This window comes from Pygoscelis adeliae, unplaced genomic scaffold (assembly GCF_000699105.1).
Source record: "Pygoscelis adeliae isolate BGI_AS28 unplaced genomic scaffold, ASM69910v1 Scaffold4, whole genome shotgun sequence".
Classification (NCBI taxonomy): domain Eukaryota; kingdom Metazoa; phylum Chordata; class Aves; order Sphenisciformes; family Spheniscidae; genus Pygoscelis; species Pygoscelis adeliae.
This window is the reverse complement of record NW_008824986.1, coordinates 18,351,354-18,366,522: the sequence shown is the minus strand read 5'-3', so window position 1 is coordinate 18,366,522 and position 15,169 is coordinate 18,351,354. Positions and strand designations below refer to the sequence as shown.

The following is a 15,169-nucleotide window of genomic DNA, read 5'->3' as shown; positions in this document are numbered from 1 at the left end:
ATGTCTTCAGAAATTCACCAACTGAGGTGACTTGCCCAAGCCTCATCACACTTGGCATCAGAAGAAGGAACAAAACCAAAGTCTTTTGCCCCGCAGTTCTCTGCTCTACCCATTATATATCAGGAAATGGGATGAGCACCTACACAAGCACAGCCCAAGCAACATGCTGTTTTCCTATTCTCAATGCACCAGCACACAAATAAACATCACTCAAATTCATGGGAAAGGCCTGGCAGACCCTCAGCAAAGACCAATTTCACACAAATCCTACACGCTTACAGTTTCCAAATTCTTAAAAATAGCAAGACAATTACACTACATTATGCAGAAACTAAAGTACTGAAGAAGCCACAAGAAAGTCAGGAAAGTCCTTTTATCAGAGTCAGGACAAAACTTCTCAACAGCCAGATTCTTAGATTGGCTTGCCTTTTACAGATACTGGTAGGTTCTATTAATCTTCTGTGAAAAGCATATTTACATGCAGCTGTAGGCAAATCTATAAAGGGTTTTCAGATGTGTTTAATAATGGACTGGATTTTTGCCAGTGTCAATATTTGGCTTTGATGGAGACAGACAGTAGATGAACTTCCAGCACTGGGGTTCTTCAAAGCACCCCAGGCCAGTTGCTCAGCTGGTATAAAGTGGTGTAAAGCTGGAGAAAAATGCCCAGCATGAGGAACTGGGAAACCTTTGGCTCTTTCAGTGACTCTCTAAGTGGTTTTTAATCAAGACATCGATTAAATTAAAGACATTAATTAAATTAAAGACATTAATCGAGACAAGTCCTTCCTCTCCTGCTTTCTATTGCACAGAGCTCCTTGAGGCAGGGACTCTCACATTGCGTACAGAGGGCATGTAGCACTGTAATGACTCAGTATCAGCCAAATGACTGTATCAGCCAAAACTTCCAGTGCTAACGGGGTAAATAATGTCACTACAACTCATTACATTCCTTAATCTAGGCCAGACCTGCTGTACTTCTCCATATGGATGCTCTGCATAAATCATCTACAGCAACTTACCCAAACTGGGGTTAGTCCATTGACTCCAACTACAGCAAGGGGTATTCTACTCTGAAGTCAAAAGAGCAACAACAGTTTATCCTGAATGCTCCATAGACTCTATGCTTTCTGCTACCCTGAACGAGAGAGAGTGGGCAAAATGTCAGTATTCTGTATTAAGAGGCCATTTGAACCTAGAAGTGGATTGAGAGTGTCAGAAGATTTAACTCTGAGCAGGGGCAAAAAACTGTCTATCTTGCTCATGTACATGTCTTACTGGTTTTTAAAACAACAAAAAAAAACCCACACAAGGCAAACTGCATATTTCCCTCAAGTCAGTCCAAAGGCACAGAGAGCCACATCCCGTATTAAAGGGATATGTTGAAAGCAACAAAACTTTCCAGACCTGTTTGGTTTTACTATCTGTCCTGATGCACCGAGTGCAATGAAGCTATTAAGGTGTACAAGCGAATGTCATCACTGGAGAAAAATAATGCATGGCTCCTGCTATTTTGGCCATGAGAGCTAGAGAGTTTAAGCAGAGATTTGTGCTGGTATCAAACTGGCAGCCTGGGGATACACAAACAGACCCTGCTCTTGGGATTTTGTCTTTTGGAAAACACAAAGCTGAGACCACTCTTAAAATTCCTGTACATAGAAAAAGCCTTCAGGCCCCATGAGTTAGCTCTGTTGTTACGGGTATGGCTGTATCATACACACACCTGCAGCACAACCATGCAGTACATGAAACAGGCAGGAGATACCTGCCTGCGTGGTGGAGGCAGAAACCTGGTTGTGAGTGAATGCACGCTTGCAGCCAAATGCTTTTTACAATTTAGCGACCTTCAATCCTTCAGCGACCCCTTCATCTGAGCCCTGCGATTCTCAGGCAGGAAGCCTGGACCGTTTAGTAACCCAGCACAAGCAGAGATTCTGTTCCGCAGGTCTGGCCTTCCAAGGCAACATCTGGAAAATACCCACTCATCCCTGACTCCCAGCCATATTTACTCACAGTATCTGTTAGGTACTAGATATCTCTGTGTCCTGGTTTCGGCTGGGATAGAGTTAGTTTTCTTCCTAGTAGCTGGTACAGTGCTGTGTTTTGGATTTAGGATGAGAACAAGGTTGATAACACACCGATGTTTTAGTTGTTGCTAAGTAGTGCTTACACTAGCCAAGGACTTTTCAGTTTCCCATGCTCTACCGACTGAGAAGGCTGGAGGTGCACAAGAAGCTGGGAGGGGGCACGGCCAGGACAGCTGACCCAAACTGGCCAAAGGGACACTCCATACCGTGTGACGTCATGCTCAGTACATAAACTGGGGAAAGCTGGCCGGGGGGGCCGCTGCTCGAGGACTGGCTGGACATCGGTCGGCGGGGGGGGGGCAATTGTACTGTGCATCACTTGCTTTGTGTATTCTATTATTATTATTATATTTCAATTATTAAACTGTTCTTATCTCAACCCACGAGTTTTCTCACTTTTCTCTTCCATTTCTCTCCCCCATCCCACCGGGGTGGGGGAGAGTGAGCGAGCGGCTGTGTGGTGCTCAGCTGCCAGCTGAGGTTAAACCACGACACTCTGTAAACTGGATGGCATTCCAGAGAATGTGATCTCAAGCAAACAAGAGATGTACACAAGATGCATGAAAACTGGCTTATTTGTCCGTAGTTGCTGCTGTGTCCTTCCCCGAGTATCTCCTTTCATGACTATTGGAATATTAAGTGGACTGCAGGATTCCCAGACAGCCAAGTTCAAGTACAAGGGTAAGATATAGCAAGTACAGCTGTACAGAAATTATTCTGATGCTACAACTGTCCCTCAGCAGATGCACTCACTGCATGGACAACCAGTGCCTGCAGGTTATCTGTGTCCTCACAAGGTTCCCTGCTGCAACAACTCGGTCGCCCTGTCTCTCCTGTCTCCGGTACAAGACGTCACATATTGCCTGATATCCTCAAGCCACTGAAATAAATAAGGGGAACCATCTTCAGACACTCAGATCAAGCCCAATGCCCCCTCCCGAAAGTCCTGCTCAACTTCCCTGCTTCAGTTTCTGCAAGTTTCCAGCTCTTACTGCTGGTCCACATAAGGCTGATGCTCCAGCCATGGTCAGAATGACCCAAGTTCACCCTGCTCCCTCTCTCCCTCCCCTCTCTCACTGTACTTGTCTTATCTTAAGCTGACAATTCTTTGGGTAAATCAGCTTAGCGAGTTGGAAGGGCAGCTCCAGCAAGAGCAACCCCAGGATTAACAACCCCTCAATACCTCAGCATGGCTGGATCCCTTCCACACAAGCTCCAGCCTGCATCATGCTTTGCAGAGAGGAAGCTGAGGCCAGCTGCCCTCATCAACACCATTCCTGACCACGCTGAGCAGAGAGAAGAAAAGTATTTTCCCTTGCAAGGGCCACTAACCTTGGGAATGGCTTCTGTCAGAGCATAGCTGGCTTTGTCACTGAGCCACACTTTCTCCTTGGGTGAGAGGCCTGCACCAACAGCCTGCAGCTCTGACAGGATAGATCCATAGGGCATCACCTGGATTTTAAACTCAGGCTCCAGGGTGGAGTCGAGCTGTAAGTGCTCCCTCACAGCTGGGTCCATCATCCGGTCACCATCAATGAAGAGCCTGAGAAACAAATCAGACAGAGCAGATAGGTGGGACCACATCTGACAGTGGCTGGAGTAAAGGAGGGAAGGAGAAACCCTTCTGGTGACATTTCAGGGAGAAAGGAGTTTGTTAATTATGTGCCATACTTTGTCCTATATTGTTTTAACCACTGGCCTTCACACAGCTTAAATCCTGCTTTGAAATTAAGATGTACCACTCTGCTGAGAGGAAAGGAGCTGATGATAGCATTTTTGTCTGTATGACACATTCAAAATGGCTGCATCCCATCACTGCGCTTCAAGCAGGAGAGAGTAACAGAGGCAAATAATGGCCATTCTCTAATTTTTAAGGGCAACATCTGGAAATGGAAAAGCTACTGTTGTTCTAAGCACCACATTGTTCTCGCTTTCACTGAATTGGAAAGTTCAGCTCAACCTTCACATACAACCTGTATTCACCCAGACAGGTTTTACCTCAGATGCATCTAGCTAGCAGCTTGGAGATGCCTCTAAAAACCTTGTGCTTGCTGAGGCTTATTATATTGGCCAGTCACAGGAAAGAAGCCTTCGGTCATAAGCCAGCCCTGGAACTTTTCTACACAGTCCCTGCAGTTTTGAAGTGACTCTTCAATGACATTAGAGAAAAGTTTTCCAATGTCCAGGCCAGCATTGGCTCTTACTCACATTTCACCCAGGGCTCTGAGGGCCCTCCGTGTTATCTCAGGGTGACAGACAGAGGGGTGAGCCATCATGCCTAAGGTCACCCAGCAAATCAGTCAAGGTGCTGAGAAGCACAGCAGAGCTCTTGGGAGGAGAGTAATTAACATTGAAGACAAAAGTACTCAGAAAAGACATTAAAGTGCCCGAGCATAGGCATTTTGAAAAGACAAATGCTTTGCTAGAACAGCTCTCCCACAGAAAAATGCATCTTGGGGGACAGAAGAGGGGAATACAAGCACCTGATTGTGTTCATTCCTATGACGGCGTATGCAAAAAACACAGGATTGTACTCAACATCAGAGCCTCGGAGGTTGAAAAGCCCTGGAAAATAAGAATGCCAAGAATCACAGTCCTGGTTCATCTTTTGCAACATTAGAGAAAGCCAAAAATAATCTCAGCAAAACACAGTCAAGCAATGAGTCGTCAAGGGCGCAGGCCGTGGGCCCAGCTCCCACCCAGCTGTCCCACGTCTTGCTGCTTTTCTGGCAATCCTAAGTTTTTGCCAGGAGATGGCACCAGAACTGCAGTTTAAACACTCCCATCGGGCAAGGAAATTGGGGTTTAGCTTCTAAAGGAGGTCTGGCTTGGAAGAAAGCAGGTACAGGCAAAAAAAGACAAGGACACGAAAAAAAAAAAAGCAGCGTTTGCCCTTTCTGGTCTGTGCAATGCTATAAAAGCTCACTTCTCAACAGCCAGAAGACTTCAAAGTTATAAGTTATCACTTCATTCCAATCCTTCTTTTGATACTTGAGGGAAGAGGGAGACACAATAGGCAGGACTAAAATACTTCAAAAAGGCCTCTCATTTGGGTGCCTCCAACATCTCAGATTCAGACTGCATAGTCTAAGGTTTTTTTCACAAAGATTTTATCCCACACAACTCCAGGCAAAGTCAAGAGGGGAAGATGTTCAGCATCTCCAAACTCCTGATTTTAGGGTCAAATAAAAACCCTGGGGTATCCAATTAGCTGAAATGAGTTACTCAGGGCAATAAGGCCAGCCAGCAGGACATCTGGGAAAAGACCCAACATGTCCTAAATCACAACCCAGCACGGTATTCATCGAACTGTGCAAATCCTGCCACGAAAGTAAAAACAGTTTGATTCTCTCCAGGGAAGGAGTAGGTCACTTGAAAGCAGGAAAGAGCCACAAAGAACTCTTTACTGCATGGGTACAAACTTCCTCGCTCAGCCGACTCCCAGCGCAGTAAGGAGGCAACAGCCTCCTCTGTGGCTCTCTTTCTGTCCCCAGAAACTTGTCTGGAGTTTAATACAGTGAATTGAATTAGGTAAAATTAAAGACAACTTCTCCCCCTTCCCCCTTTAGGATAGGAAATCAACCAGGCACCCGGCAATAAGCGTCTCTCATGACCTTCTGGTCCATCTTAAAACCCTTGATTCATAAACAAGCTTGGCTTTGCTGGAGACATTTAATCTGAAACCACCTCAGGGCACCAATTTATCATTAATTTAATTGGAGATGTGCCTGAAAAGGTGAGACACACAATCTCTACTCATGCAGGCCTCCCCAGGGAGGAGTCATATTCACCACTCTCAGAAGTACTTCTTTCATGAAACAAGCTCTTTGCTCAGTGTCCCAGATCCAGGAAAGCCCACAGACCTCAGCAAGCCAGCTTCACCCAGCGCCAGAGACATTGTGCTGGCAGTGCTGGAGCTAGGAACACACCACCTTAATTTCTACCTTTTCAGATCAGACACGGGGCACAGGCATTAGCAGCACTCACACGCTGCCAGCACTATGTTCCCACTGCACCAGTCTGCGCACTGGTGATTTCTGCACAAAGGATACACAGCACTAGTAACAACAGTCCTGGGGAAAACCACTGCTGTTGCTGGCCATTCTCCCTTCCCTACGCACTGGGCTGGGAGCCAGGGTGTGGAGACCTAGTCATCCTGGGGCCCCAAACACAGAGGGGACTCTCTAGTGGGACCCTGGGTTGAAGTGATCTGGAAATACAAGTTGAGTCCTGACTTACTTGTTTTAACCAAAGCATTTGCCGAACACTGGAGATGTAGAGACTGACTTAAAAAGTCACGACAATTAGAAAGATCACTGTGAATGCCATGTACCCCACCCTTGCCTTATGTACACAAAGCCACATGTTGGATTGCTTTGTTTATAGCCCAGCCTCCACAGCAGAAAACAGTCTCCATTTTCCCATAGGGTAAAGCAGCATTAGGATATTTTACGGCCAGAAAATCCCACAGGTCTTTTTTTTTCCCCTTCAAACTGCCTCAGGCTTTATATATAACTTTCCTTTCCCTTTGCCTGGGCTGTTTTTCTAAGGTCGTGATTTGTTGCATTTCCTGGGCCAAAAACGTACTCAGGAGCTGCATTGGTGTAACAAGGCACTGTGCAGAAATACAGGCTCGCTGTTTGTGACCTGTTTCCAACACTGCACTTGATACAAGTTAGTTGACCTCTGACAAACACATTGGCTGTCATAAGTGCCTCTCACCCTGGCAGGGTTCTTCCTTTCCAAGGCAGGAAGGACATTTATTTTGTAGGAAGAACTGAGAAAGGAGATGCAAAGACTTACATGCTACTTCATCCAAGGCCGTTACCACAAACCACAGGACTTTCCTCTCAGCCATTTTTGAACGGAGGGCTACAATTTTGTCTCTCCAGCTGACCCCTGCAAAACACAATATGAAAAGCTACAGTCACCAACTTTACTGGGGATGATGATGTAAGCACAGACCAACGCATTGGATTTTGGAGGTAGCCAAAACACACTGTGCTTGTGCTCCTCACTCCTTTCTAATATGAATATCAGTTATCTTAAACGAGCTGCCCTCCAGGCATCCATGGATTTGTTTTGAAGTTATCTAGCCTCTAGTGAATGGTTATTTGAAGTTTTGAGGACAAAGGGGTCATTAGCTGAGGTCCGATCACCTTCTTGACCTATTCATAGTGGATTTATTGAGCTGCAGTAGTGTTTTTCTCACTGCTTTGTAAGAGGAAACCAAAGGGAGATAGGGCAGTAGAAACAGTCCCTGTCTATTGGGAGTTAAGCTTTTCACCTGTGTAACTTGGGTCAAGCGTGATGAGAGGCTTGCAGGGGCGCTGAGGACAGTCTGTCCAGATTGTATCGATCAGGTTTTCTTTGACAGGCACAAGGTCGTGGCCAGCACTTCTCAAGGCTTTGGACATCCTCTTCCACTGGTCTGCCAAAGGGAAAAGAGTCAAGAGTGATGGCTTTAAAGAACATACACTGGTTCAACAACAGCCCCATTCACAGGGGGCAAACTCAAGAATCTGAGTCTCCTCCTTTCCTTCTAGCCTCTCATTCTTCCCATTCCCTTAAAAAAACAAAGCAAAAGCTATTGCAATTACAGTTCCACAAAGGCAGCCGCTACAACCAGCAGCGGGTACAGAACCTCGCAGCCCTGGAGCCTCATGCTTGAGCTGAAGAAGAACTGCTCCAGCTGGGAGACAGAAGTCACTGGCAGAAGCCATTCCAGAGGCTGCTGTAAGGGTGTCCTCTACCCCAGTGCAGAACCATGCTAGATTTAAGCTAGACAAGAGATGAGATAGGCTTCCACAAAGCCATGAGACTGATCCTTAGCCCATCTGAATCAAGCAAATGTCTCCCCTTGCCTCCAGTGACCTTTAGATTGGGCCCCATGTCCTGAAGCATGAGTAGATGGATACTTGTTCATCTGATATAAATGGTATCTCTCCAGGAATGTGCTTCCTACAGGGAAAGCTGCAGAGATGCTGAGACCACCAAGCAGGAGTAGCAGCGTGAGTTTTGCCTGCGTGTTCTGGCTCACATGCTGGCCAAGGCATTCAGCAACTTTGTACTGAAGTGCCCGTGACAAGCCACAGCACAGACAAAAGGAGGTGGATCAGGACTCTGCTTTTCAGGTAAGGTCACTGCAAGCCCAGAGGGTAGTTCTCGTCCCTTGTGTTTTGGAGTCAATGCATTGCTGTGGAGCTCTCATGATACATGCCTAAAACCAAAATCCAACCTGTTCTGCGTAACAGTTTAACCCACCACCCCATCTGGGCTGAAACACGGTTAGCTACATACTGTCACATAACAGTTTAGCCAGGGAAGCAAGGAAGAAAAATCTAGTTGCCCAACCCAGAGTTATAAAATAAAGTAAAACCAACCAGCCGGAATAATGAAAGGGTCCACTCCCACCTTCGAGCCTTCTGGGAGGACACTCACTAGCCAATCCTCCTGAGTCGGTGTATCTTTCAGGCCTCCACGGATTTAAAAAAAAAGAAAAAAAGAGGTTCAAAGAAGCAGTCATACTGAAGCGTTCCCACAGTACCCAAAAAGTCCAAGCTAACGCATCAGATACATCTACTAATGAATGTCTAGACCTATGGGCAAGAAGAGTCACAAGACTCTAAAGCAGGAGCAGCAGTGTACCCAAGATGTCCCTAAGCCCCTGCATGACTGGGTATCCCCACAGCCCAAGCTGTAACATGTGTGAAATGACCAAATAGCCTGTGACTGTTCTCTGTTTATCAGTGGAGCAGTATCCCAGCCTTCTGTGTACCCATTTTCATGAGCGTCCAGTTGTTATCCATTTGATGTGCAGCTTGCAGGAAGTAGCGTCCATCTGTCCACATAGCTGCATGCTGTTCAGTTACTATGGCAGTACCTAGGCAGAAAGATGTGGTGATTTAGAGGTGGGCAGCCACCATGCAGAGACACAGACAGCAGGGGGAGTATTTGAAATGGACCCCAATTCCCCAAAAGCCAGCTCAGCTCACTGTTGAAAAGTTAGTCCAGTTTCAGTGGAGATACTCACTGTTTACCCTGCACTGCGACCTTCCAAATCCTATCAGAGACAGTATGCACTAGGATGCAGCTTAATGAATTGCCTCAGATGAATTCAACTTAAGCATATCTCAGCCAGTCAGTGGAACTGGGTAAATGGGACTTTCGAAACCTCCTGTAACAGAGACTGTGGTCTCCACTTGGCTGTTGTCACAGTAACACATATTGTACATCCCCAGACTCCATCCCATCTTCTTACGGGAAGGAAGCCTGGGCTCTGGCCATCCACAAGAAACAGCTGTTACTAGGCTAGCAGACGTGGGTATCACTCCCAGCTGTCAGCTGCACCCCCTTCCCAAATGTTACAGCTCTAGCAGAGATGACTGAACAGGAAATATGAACATAAACTTCTACTGGTTTCAGTGTCCGTCCCATTCCACTGACTCCAGATGGAGGGATGCAAGCAGACAGCTGAGTGGCAGTGACATCTCAGCAAGGCATTCTAGCTGCCTTGCCCTTGTCAATTCAAAAAAAAAAAAAAAAAAAGGCACAAACAGAAACTGAATCCATGTCTTTTGAGTATCTGCATCTTGACCATACTCTCTGTCACCAGAAACTGAAGCCCAGATTAGCAGAGCAAAGTTTCCAAATATGAATTAATTGTCTTCTACCAAACTCCCCCAACACAAACCCCATTTTAAGCTGCTTCAGCCTGAAAAGATAAAGCAAGAAACACAAGGTGAGCCCCTGTGTGAAACTTCACTGATTTACTGAGCGCTAGGCTGGGAACACAGACCTTCCAAGTACATAACAAGGACCCAAAATAGAGAGGAAGGTTATGAAGAGGCCATGCAGAAGGCGTGAAATTAATACAGGATTCATGTTATCCCTTAACAGCAGGCTGCAGCCACTGGATTTATCACCTTCCACATGAGGTCCCAGAGTAGTTCATAGGAACTGATGAAGGGACCCTCCAAACACGTAGGTAGCGGTATGTATTAAACCGATTTACAATTCGGAGGGGAAAAAGACCTCAATAGTCTAAAGTGACTTTCCAACAATCACACGGCAGAATAAGTTGCAGAGCTTAGGGTACAGCTAGGGTAAAAACTAGGTCTCTTGAAACACAGACCTATCCTACAGCCAAGAAAACATCCTGTCTCGGCAAGATAAGCAAACTTTTCCACAGCGTTCAGTTTTCAAATGCAGTGTTTCTGGCCCTGGCTCTGTTTAAACAGAAAGGCTAGCTAGAGTCCATCTACTATTCACCCAGCCCAAACGGGCAATGTAAAAATCTGTTCGTACTGGCTGCACATCAAAAGAAATGACCATAGGTTACAAGCACCACATCAAAGAGTTAACAGGATTTTACTTTACGAGAGGTTCATTCAGGGGTCAAACATTTTCTGAAAACTTGTTATTGCGCTATTACATAATTCCAGCGGGTAGCCAAGACATAATTCTGCAGATGCTGAAATGGGAAGAAAACAGTCCAAACAAGCTGGATACGTTTCCTTTTCCATCCTGCCTCTATGCCATGAATGAGACTATTTCTTTACAGGGGAATTATGTACATTAGCAAGAACCCAAGTTCTGGAAAGGTACCTGCAGAGCCATCAAATCCAGAGATGAACGCCCGTCTGCAATCACAGGGTGCAATGTACTCACTCTAGAAAACAAAAGAGGCAGCAATTATTTATAGCAGCAGGGGAAAAAAAAAAAAATCAGCTGATGACAAATACATTGATAAGCTTTTTCTCCTAAAGGACACCACAGAGAGAATGAAATGAGTTAAAAAATTCTGGGCTCTACTCCACTGGAACATTTAATCATCTGTGATTATATTGTATTTATGTCCAACTGGGTTTTTTTTTTTTTTAAGCTGCAGCACTTTTCTCCCACAAACGTCTGTAAACACTGAAGTGCTTCAGAGTTTGCAGATGTTTATTTCACACTCAGCCTCCCCTTTGGGCAACAAACAAATGCTGCCTTTGAAGATGCAATGTGAAAGGAAAAGAAACCAGAAGCACCCCTTGATCTTGGAAAGAGTAATCAGCGCATAAAAACTGTAAAATTCACTATCTCCAGTGAAGTCCCCTCACTGGCAGTTATAAGAATTCCTTTAAGACTTTCTTTTCCACAACAATGACAATGAAAGAAAATCATCAAGGTGGTAAAACTGTAAAAACTTTAACCCTTAGGTCCTTTCATAATTAGATGCTGATCCTCTCACTTCTTCCTTGCCTACTCAAAACCCGACTACACCACAAACCACCAGACCATGGTTTGGTGGGTGAGAGGGAATCAAAGACTACTAGTCCATCCTCATCCCAAACCCGTCACAACCTGCGTTTGTGGACACATCTGTTGGCAGCATTACAGAAGAGCCTGAGAATGCACAGATACCTGACTTCCACAGGAGCTGCCAAAATTAAAAGAACAACTCTACCTTCAAATGACCCACACACCATTTTTATGGGATCCCATTCTGGCAAGTTTGGAGGTCAGAACTGCTGAGTAGGCCTGTTAATTAACTAGCGCAACTCAGCAAGTCAGCTTAATCCAGGCTGACAGCACCAATGTTTGAGCTGCAAAACCCCTGGATTTGTACCTTACAAATGGTCTGAAACCAAAGTCTGTTCCTCTGCCCATAAAGTTTCTCTGCACCCAGCTGTGCTGTGGCAAAAGAAACATTTCAGGGACTGAACTGAGAAATCACAGCCAGGGCTATTTTTAAACGACCTGGTTGTTAGAAAATACTCCCTTCAAATCTGTTACTCTTCACTGTTCTAAAGAAGGCAGAAGGTTCAAAGCACAGGAGTGAGTGAGAAGCACAAATCACAGCACCTGTGACCAACTCTTTATTTCTGCTCCCAATCACCCCACAATCAAAACCCCTCCAAGAACAGCTATGTCTCTCCCCTCCTGGGAGGTGACCGAGGCAGCAGCTACCAACCATTCACCACTAATGTTTTGAAACTGAGCCTTGGCATAGCAAAACCCATGGCCCAAAAGAGGATCTGGCTGAGTAGCTTTTGCTCCTGATTGCCAGGGAAGGTTCCTGGGATATGCTCCCAAGAAATCCTCTATTTTATCCAACCGCTGATGAAAGCTGGCAGAAATGGGGCAGATATTGAGACCACGAGCCAGTCCAGTTGAGACCACTAGCGCTCTGGCTCCGCCAGAGCCAGTCCAGTTCTCTGTGCCTCTTCCTGTCCAGCCCCACAGACCCCACAGGGCTGTGACATAAGCTCAGCAGCTGTGGGGAGGAGAGGGGTCAGGATACCCACCTCGGGAAGGGACAACTGCCCTCCGCACAACCTCTAGCTGACAGGGTGGATCCACCTCAGCCCACCACAGCACCACCATCACCACTAATCCCCTTTAAAATCACAACGGAGGCATCAGCAGATAGAGAGGACAAAGTCATTCAGGGAACAGAATCAAATGCCTGTCTCCCCGGCTGCCTGTCTCACAGCAGCAGGACAGAACATGAAGGCAGAGCGATGCCGGACCTGAGAAGGATTCCCCATTTCAACATTTCCTAACAACTATTCAGCCTGTTGACTGCTACGACTCCCCCTCTCCTGCACTTCTCAGCTCACAGCTGGGACACCATCTCCCAGGGTCCGATGCCTAAAGGGGATGCTGGAAATTTTCCATTGTGGATCATATCACTAAGTACCTCTCAAATCAGACCAGCGATTTCTCTTCCCTTTCTCTTGACCAACGCAGCAGAAACTACAGGCTAGTTTACTTGTGCAGACAAGCAATCTCACATTCATAAGAAGAGTTAACACTGAGCTAATTGCATTAACAGCACAGAACAGTGAAATGGATTAAAACAATTTAAAAAAAAAATCTAAAAGGAAAAAAACAAGTCTATCAGTTTTAGATCAGGTAAAAGCTGACCTAAACTAACAAAGACCTTGACTGCATGGGAAATACCTCATGCTGTCCCATTCACAGACAAATCCAGGGAATGTTTTAAGAGTTTACAACGAGGCAGATGGGCTCTAAAAGGGAGTATGAGGGATCTGGAGGGGAAGATGGTTCATTCATCTGTCAGTTTGAATTCTTGCACACCCACCTGTTCTGTTCCATGCAGCAACCCCCACTGTGCAAAGATGAGCCTGTGTTTTGCACAAGCTAAAATTACACAGGGAACACCTGCGTACGCCACACAAAGTACAGGCCACAGCACAGTCAGAACAAGGTATTTCCCTGGGGCTTGTCTTGCAGCTCCAATGGCCTTCAACCTGGCCCCCCTCAGGCCTTTCATGTCTGCTTTCCACCACACTTGTCGGTCCTTGACACACAGACAAAACTGGGAGCTGCATCACAGAAACCCTCAGCTAAGCCAGAAGAACCCCCAAAAAAATCAGTGGTGCTTACCACCAGAGCCTGCATTGGGCCATTAACATGTTAAAGCTTATTCTATCCTAATGTCAACGAAGATCAGCAATGAAAACTGCAGCTCGCTGCCCTTAGAGCTACGACACCGATGCCATTAAAGAACAAACACTGCTGTGTACTTGGAGGGAGGTCGGTATTCACTGCCAAAAACCTAACTGCATTGGTAAGATCTGGAACAGGTCAGTGCAACCTGTGCACAAGCTGTCTCTTGCTTTATAACTCCACTGATTCTTCTGCTCAGAACAAGCGTGTATCAGAGGAGCCAGCCCTGAGCAGAAGATAGCATCTCTGCCAACCCAAACATGGGGCCCTGAGCTGGGCAGGTGCTTCCTTGATGTGGAAGACCAGCCAGATCTGACTAGATTTGTTTTCACTGAGTCAAGGCCTGGGGGTGGAAGCCAGCCCCAGTTAAGCTGTGACTGGCTCCAAACCCAAGCTCTAATGCAAACATCATTCCCTCCCATTAAGAAGAAAGCTCCTCCAATCTCTGAATATTCCCATGTGGGTAAACTCCAGATTCAATGTAAACTGGGTGACTCAACATAAAAATGGATCCTGCATTTACCACTGCAACACCCCAAAAGCTCAGACAGGCATTTTTAACTGAACCACAAAGGACTTCGGTGCTTCATTCCCAAAAGCATGGCATTTCACCCCTTCATGATCCAAGGCATTAGCAGCCTTGGTTAAGCCAGAGTCAGAGCTAGCTGTGTTTGAGAAGCTCTGCAAGTCCTTCAGCTCTTTACACAACTAAGTATGGAAAGCAAAGGATACAACTGGTGGCAAGCCTCCTGGCAGTATTATAACTTAAGCCTTCTAGCCTTGGCAGGAAAACCAATATTAAAAGCATCACAGAGCTCAGAGCTCAAACATTCCCAGTGTTACAAAGAGAAATTAGTCAGCAAGTTGCAGCATCAGCGTCTATCAGCATCAGTCCAATCCAGGGGTTCCTTTGAAACCTACAAGGGAATAGTTTCCCCCAATCTAAACCCTGTGTCAACGCCACAAGAGGGAAAGCCCTCTTTGTTGACAAGTTCTCTGATGTGGATCCCAGGACAGCCTCAGGAACAGCTGAGAGAGGCAAGGACAGCAGTAAGAAGCTTGGGCTGTGGGGAGGAAATGGCTCAAGCCACCAAAAGCTCGGGTATCATTAAACCGCAGTCTTCTGAGTCATGGAAGGAGCTGCCCAAGAGCAAAATCTGACTGCAGGGCTGTAAAGTTCTTATTTGCATAAAGGAAACAAATCCTTGCTTGGAATGTGGAGAAGCTGCAAATCTCAGCTCATCGCAATTTACCTGGAATCAGTAAGCCTGTTCTAGGATCAACAGGTTTCCGCCAATGCCTAAAATTGCACCAATTCCCAAACCTCACAGACAAAATCCTGCACTAGCTAGTCAAGAGGCGCCAGAATCACCAGCTTTTAGTAATCGTTTCCATTCAGATAGATTCGCTCTGCAGAGAAACCTGACCAACTCGCCCGGCAGGAAATAGCAACATGGGGTTCTCTGCTTAACTGCACTCTGTCAAGGAAAAGAAAGCAACAGAAAAACCCAGAAGTCCTGAGGGTCACATTCTTCAACTCACATGACAGCATTTAACATCTAGTGAAATGAAACCAGAGTTATATATGGACAGAGGCAGCTAGGGACAGGAAAGCAGCAGAC

The 15,169-nt window shown here is 46.1% G+C and overlaps 1 protein-coding gene across 2 annotated transcripts in view; it reads right to left on the bottom strand.

Moving 5' to 3' along the window:
* The window catches only part of XPNPEP1 (X-prolyl aminopeptidase (aminopeptidase P) 1, soluble), a 33,438-nt gene that overhangs the window by 14,242 nt on the left and 4,027 nt on the right, over positions 1–15,169 (bottom strand). For both annotated transcript variants that reach the window (XM_009325961.1, XM_009325962.1), the window contains exons 3-9: positions 10,695–10,758; positions 8,866–8,970; positions 8,471–8,563; positions 7,375–7,518; positions 6,891–6,986; positions 4,571–4,652; positions 3,420–3,630 (exon numbers count right to left, since the gene is read on the bottom strand). In XM_009325961.1, the coding sequence (XP_009324236.1) occupies positions 3,420–3,630; positions 4,571–4,652; positions 6,891–6,986; positions 7,375–7,518; positions 8,471–8,563; positions 8,866–8,970; positions 10,695–10,758 (795 nt within the window). The remainder of the gene's footprint in view (positions 1–3,419; positions 3,631–4,570; positions 4,653–6,890; positions 6,987–7,374; positions 7,519–8,470; positions 8,564–8,865; positions 8,971–10,694; positions 10,759–15,169) is intronic.